At 42.7% G+C, this 6,697-nt stretch overlaps 2 protein-coding genes across 2 annotated transcripts; both read right to left on the reverse strand.

Annotated features, from left to right (window-relative positions):
* Nucleotides 1-430: 430 nt before the first annotated feature.
* Nucleotides 431-1,096, reverse strand: LOC126009296 (60S ribosomal protein L15-like). Its single transcript, XM_049773717.1, is given in 2 exon segments — nt 431-585; nt 587-1,096. Coding segments are annotated over 2 exon segments (612 nt in total). The 3' UTR covers nt 431-483.
* Nucleotides 1,097-2,722: 1,626 nt separating this feature from the next.
* PIGBOS1 (PIGB opposite strand 1) lies at nt 2,723-6,617 on the reverse strand. The gene is made up of 2 exons (XM_049773746.1): nt 6,526-6,617; nt 2,723-3,804 (listed from the first exon to the last, which is right to left on the reverse strand). Exon 2 carries the CDS (start codon nt 3,736-3,738, stop codon nt 3,574-3,576), a length of 165 nt encoding a protein of 54 aa, XP_049629703.1. The 5' UTR covers nt 3,739-3,804; nt 6,526-6,617; the 3' UTR covers nt 2,723-3,573.
* Between the last annotated feature and the right edge of the window lie 80 nt (nt 6,618-6,697).

The following is a 6,697-nucleotide window of genomic DNA, read 5'->3' on the forward strand; positions in this document are numbered from 1 at the left end:
GATAGATGCCTAATTGTCAAATTGCTTTGTCATGTGGTAAATTTGTGCAGTTTCTAAGATCTTTCCCTTCCTTATTTATTATTCTCATTGATATGGCGCAGCAGAGATCACACCAGGAAAGTCAGGAATACCACTTAGAGGTGAGAGATAGTACCACGCACATACACAAGCCAAATGCTCTTGCACAGGCCTACACCTTTCCCTAGGTTTCTTATAAGGATCTACACTCCCAACACTGCATGTGATTTAATTTTACCCTCTAAGCCAACACTTTTGATGTCTTTTTTATTGTAGTAATCTTTGTGTATTTGAAGTGGTATCTCATGGCTTTGAAAGCTGCAATACTTTTATTGGAAAAAAAAAAAAAAAACAATCAAAAAAAAAAAAAAACTTCCAACAGTTGGTATATGACCACAAACTATTCAGTGCATTTTTTTTTTGACTGTCCTAAACTGTTTATTAGACTTTTACAAATGTTACTTTTTAGCGGTAACGGTGGAGCTGGAGAGTATTGAACCTTCTCCAAGCTGCACGGCGAGAGCCACCAATAGTGTGGTGGAACTTGTGACCCTTTCCAAGACCACAGGCTCTTGCGGCCTGCAGAAGTCAGCCCTCGCATCTCCCTGTGCTTGTGGACTGGCTTTGTGATCCACTGGGTATCGGGATTTCTTCTGATAGCCTGATGGAATGGATCGATGAGAAGAACCTCGAAGAATTTGTATCTGGAATCTTCACCAACCCAGTAAGAATTCACAACTCTCAGAGCCCCACAGTGGCGTCCAGCTGGTTCCTCCGCCACAGACTGAAGGCTCCGGACAAACTTGAACTGGTTGACACCATGATGCACGGGCTTGCTAGGTGCACCCTTGGGCACGGGCCATTTGCGACCACCACCGCGCACCCGAATGCGGTAGATGACATAACCCTTCTTGGCCTTGTAGCCCAGCCTGCGCGCCTTATCCGGCCGGGTGGACCGCAGAGCCCGGTGCAGGGCCGACAGCTGGCAGTACTGCCAGCAGCACACTCGCAGGAGGAATCGCATCACGTCCGACTGCTTCTGCCTCCAGAGCTCCTGGATGTACTTGTAGGCGCCCATCTTGGCTCACTTGGAGGAGGCCGTAGGGACCCCACAGGCCTGTGCCCGGCCTCCCTATCCCACCATTCGGGCCTAGCTCTAGTGCCATCTGCCATCGCCTCTTTCCCCTGATCTCCCCAAGGAACGAGCACGCCTTGCCCGTGCTGCCCCAGTAATCTGGCTTCTTAGAAGTCCACAGCAACTAAGGCAGGAGTGGAGCTGCATGGCCGCGGCATCTTAGAGCCCGGATGGCCAAAAGGAAGGGAGATGAGAGGCGGATAGAACAGCACCAGCCATTTATTTATTTATTTATTTATTTATTTATTTATTTATTTATTTATTTATTTATTTAGGATTTTAGGTCACACCCGGCAGCGCTCAGGGGTTACTCCTGGCTCTAGGCTCAGAAATTGCTGCTGGCAGGCTTGGGGGACCATATGGGATGCCGGGATTTGAACCACCGTCCTTATGCATGCAAGGCAAATGCCTTACCTGGATGCTATCTCTCCAGCCCCTTCAGTGCATTTTGATCACGAAAATCAATGGACTGGATGGAGTGACAGTGTAGTGGGTATGATGCCTGCCTTTCTGAGTCCTGCCAGCCTACCAGGAGTGATCCCTAAGTATTGCTGGGTGTGGTCCAAAAACCCAACAAAGAATCAACATCAGTTCGATTTAACTTGATGTTATATTGGTATCTCATGCCTTGGCCCAATGGCATGAGATTTGACAGTCCATCAGTTAAAAAAAAAAAAAACTGTCCTTGCCCTGATCTTTGGATTGGACAATGTACATGACAACTGTAAATGCTGCATTCTCAGAAAAGTCAACTTCAAAATTCCCTAAACCAATAAAAATGGCATTTTCCAGTTGAGCAGAAACTTCAATTCTGTTTCCTCCGTGTCCCCTATACTCTGTCCTATCATGGCTATTTCTTGGGCCTGGCTCAGAGAAGACTTAGTGCAGAACCCGTTTACCTGCTGCCAAGAACACACAAAACTGTACACAGCAGATAACTTGGTACATGAATATCAGTACCACCAGGAGAAATTTCTGAGTGCAGAGCCAGCAGAAACCCCTGAGCATCACCAGGTGTTCTCCCTCACCCTCCCTCCAAAGTGAAAATAAATAAATAAATAAATAAATAAATAAATAAATAAATAAATAAATAAATAAAGTTACTTGGGCCAAGGATATAGTCTAGTTCAAGTGCATGTATCATGTGTTCCTATACCAGGGTTCCATCCTTGCACCTCTCCCTCTTCCCAAAACTAATTCAATCAATTGAATTCGATCAATATATGCAACAGATTTCACTTTGTTCAATTCTGTATTGTTTACATTTATAAAGGAACACATACTACTACTTTTGTCAGTCTTTCCTCACTTGCTATTCAATAGAGATGGGATTAAGAAAAAATTAACAAAACATTTTTTTTGGGGGGTCACACCCGGTAGAGCTCAGGGGTTACTCATGGCTCTACACTCAGAAATTGCTCATGGCAGGCTCGGGGGACCATATGGGATGCTGGAATTCGAAGCACCGTCCTTCTGCTTGCAAGGCAAACGCATTACCTCCATGCTATTTCTCCGGCCCAACAAAACATTTTTTATGAATGTGATTATATTCATTTCTTTTTTTGTTCGTTTGTTTGTTTGTTTGTTTATTGATCATACTCAACAGTTCTGGGGAAGAGGCCCAGAATTCAACAAATGACCTCACAGATGCCAGCTAAGCTACATCCCCAACTGTGATGATAATTATTACTCAATATAAATTTAAGATTGTTAGAGTAAAAGGTTAGCTTTTACCCTAAAAACTTAACTTCACCCAAACAATCAACTAGTTACAATTGATAGGATAATCAATCCTTAGCAATTTCAAAAATTCCTTTAACTATACAAATAGCAGTTTCATAAAACATTTGACCCTCCCTTGTTTCATATTTTTAGCACAAATTTGTTTAGTGGCGTAAACTGATTTGTCTTGTATACCACCCTATTTCACACAACTTACCTCCTAGAAAACTTCATTTTGATTCAATTCAAGATTCCCAATTTATTACTCTAGGGAAGGATTAAAGTTGAAAGGCTGCTAAAGCATATTAATTTGGTGGAACATAAAGGTACTGTGCCTGAAACAGCTTGGTTCATTTCATTTATTAACCTATTAACAGCATTTCTAGCTATTTTATAAAGACTTTCAGCCCATAATACTGTATATGCAGCATTACCAGAAAAGTCAACCTAGTCTAGGAAACAAATTAGTTCTTACGTTATTCAAGTTTTGGGTTAAAAGGAAATCATGAATTTATCTTAGTGAAAAGACAATATGACAGAAAAAAATACAATAGACATCAGAAATTAACAGTGCTATTTTCAAAATAATTTAAAAGTATTATATTTGTTTAAAATGTTTGAGAAAATTTTAGTAGATTATAAAGTACTATTTCAAAAACACTTTAAGAAATTAAATTACAATTCAGCATCACATAGAACTATGTTTTCTTCTCTTCTGATTTCGGTGCCAATTTCAAGTTTTCTCCAAATTCCTTTTGATCTCTGAAATACTGTTCAAATATTGGTTGATAAATATATAGTCCTCCAGAAATTCCAAGGATGCTGGCAAAAAGCAGCTGTGGGAAAGTCAATCTCCTAAACATTTTCAATACTGCACAGTGCAAATGTCTTGAAAAATCACAGTCCACATTCAGGACATCTCTTCAGATCTGCAAAGAAAGAAAATGGACAATAAAAAAAACTCAGCAAAATCTTCTTTTTCAGATTGCATATTCCAACTTTGCTCCAAAGTGAACAATATTTTGTGGGTAATATGTAAATATCCCTGATTAAAACAGGAATACTGAATACAGGTAATATTAAAAATAGAGTTATAGGATGAGATAAGACAAAACTAAGGTCTCTTCTGTTACAGGATGGTATCAGGGCAAAGTGGGGAGATACAGGGAAGCAAATTTATTTTTTATTGGGAGGGCATTGGGCCACAGTCTATACTCAGGCCTTATGCTCGGCTCTGCACTCAGGGATCGCTCTTGGTGGGCTCCAGGACCACCAAGAAATCAAAGCCAGGCCACCAGAGTGTAAGGCAAGCGCCCTACACAGTTACTATCAAATCACATAAAGCTAGCTACTGAAAAATCCAAGTAACAACTAAAAGTAAAAGGAAGTAGGAGAAACAGGAATAGTTCTTCTTATAAAGAGCCCTTCTTTACTATTCCATGTCTTCTGGAAATATGTCTGCTAAGAAAAATTAAAGGAACAGTCTAATGGGGTAGGAATCAATAAGTACAATGAGACATTAAACAGAATTCACTTGCCATTCATTTTTGACAGGACTACAAAGATATTGGCTGGTTTTACTTTTACATCTTTTGTTTATTAGAACAGTATTTCATGGCCTCCTAGACTAGTCTGCTATAATAAAGACCAGCCCAAGATAAAAAAAAATTACTAGTGGCAGAATTGTTACAGAAGCTAGCTTGCCCTTTTGGATTCTACAGCTAACTGACAAATGACAATTTCAACCAATAAACTTTGGTTTAACAGAGGCCGGAGAGATAGCATGGAGGTAGGGTGTTTGCCTTGCATGCAGAAGGATGGTGGTTCGAATCCCGGCATCCCATATAATCCCCTGAGCCTGTCAGGAGTAACCCCTGAGTGCTGCCGGGTGTGACCCTAAAACAAACAAACAAAAATATAACAAAAAACTCTGGTTGGGAGCTGGCAATATAGCACGGAGATAGGGCATTTGCCTTGCATGCAGAAGGTCAGTGGTTCGAATCCCAGCATCCCATATGGTCCCCCGAGCCTGCTAGGAGTGACTTCTAAGCATAGAGCCAGGAGTTACCCCTGAGCGCTGCCGGGTGTGACCCAAAAACCAAAAAAAAGGAAAAAAAAGAAAAAAAACTTTGGTTTAACAACTGCCTAAAGTTATTCAAAGGAGCAGGGATGAGCAAAACACAAAACCATTGATTAGAAAAGGTTTTTGGGGGGTTGTTTGGTTTTTATTTCCAATTTTTGGGGCCACATTTAGCAGCGCTCAGGGGTTACTACTAACTGAGCTCAGAAATCATCCCTGGCAGACTCGGGGGACCATAAGGGATGCCAGGATTGGAACCAGTGTCAGTCCTGTGTTGGCCTCATGCAAGGCAAACACCCTGCCACTGTGCTATCACTTCAGATCCCTAGAAAGGGTTTTGATGGGGTGAGATTTTACAGCTGACAGGTTGTTTGCCTTGCATGTGGCAAAGGGCATATGGTGTACAAGCCTGCCAGGAATGATTCCTCAAGTGTAGAGCCAAAGAGTCAGCCCTGAATACCAAGGTGTGTGGCCCCGAAACACATTTTAAAAAAATCTAAGAGAATAAAATATATGCACAGCTATATAGTCATTGTCTGTGTTCATTACAGTGTAGCACAACAGCCAGGGAATTGAGAGCAGCGCCCATGGGGTGTAGGCTGCCTAAACAGCCTGCAGAGGAGAGAAATGTCATCAGCTGTCAGATGACATCCAGGGATTCAACTGGAGGGTGTCATGTCAAGTGAAGTAAGGAGAAGGATATGCTCCATGCTTCACTCACCTGTGGTATAGAGACAAGACAGGCGAGAAACATTGGACAGGAACTACAGAAATGAGAAGGCAAAGGAAAGAAAAGTGAGTTGGTGGGCCCGGATAGATAGCACAGCGGTGTTTGCCTTGCAAGCAGCCGATCCAGGACCTAAGGTGGTTGGTTTGAATCCCGGTGTCCCATATGGTCCCCTGTGCCTGCCAGCAGCTATTTCTGAGCAGACAGCCAGGAGTAACCCCTGAGCACCGCCGGGTGTGGCCCAAAAACCAAAAAAAAAAAAAGAAAAGAAAAGAAAAAGAAAAAAAGAAAAGAAAAGTGAGTTGGGTGAGGAATGAGGAATCGGTCTGACCACACACAAGATATTGGTCGTTGACCAATAATGATATATATCAAACCCTCTTGGTCAACATCAGTCTAAGCATATGATCTAAATTATAACAAGTCAATTTTCTTTGAAACTGAGTTTTCTAAGGAGGACTGATGACCTTGGGTCACTTGTAGAAGGGCACTGACAATGACCTGCTGAATTCCTGAAACTAATATTTTTTGTCCTTTTTTTTTTTTCGGGAGGGGGACATCTGGCTATTTTAAGGAGTTACTCCTAGTTCTGGACTCAGGAATTACACAGCCTTAGGCACACACACCCTTGGAAACATACACACATAGCCTTGAAGACACACACATCCTTAGACACACACACACACCCTTGGACATATAGACCCTTGGAAACACACACACACACCCTTAGACGCACACACAGCCTTGGAGACACACACACACACACACACACACACACACACACACACACACACACACACACACACACACACACCCCTCTGTACACCCAGACCCTTCGCGCACCGTCTCCCGCTCCAACTCCGGCGGAGCTCCCAGCGCGGCAGCAGTCAGCAGATCCCCAGGGCGGGCAGAGGGTCTCCGCAGAGAGAGGGAGCATAGATGACCCGGAAGCTAATTACTGAGTCCCAAGGTCACGGGGCAGGAGCGTGAGAAATCGCCCTTTCCCGTCAGCCCC

The sequence above is a fragment of the Suncus etruscus genome, chromosome 5, assembly GCF_024139225.1.
Source record: "Suncus etruscus isolate mSunEtr1 chromosome 5, mSunEtr1.pri.cur, whole genome shotgun sequence".
In the NCBI taxonomy this organism is placed as follows: Eukaryota; Metazoa; Chordata; class Mammalia; order Eulipotyphla; family Soricidae; genus Suncus; species Suncus etruscus.

What these genes read in the sequence shown, in the direction of transcription:
- PIGBOS1 (XM_049773746.1), bottom strand. Translation starts at nt 3,738, where the DNA reads ATGTTTAGGAGATTGACTTTCCCACAGCTGCTTTTTGCCAGCATCCTT.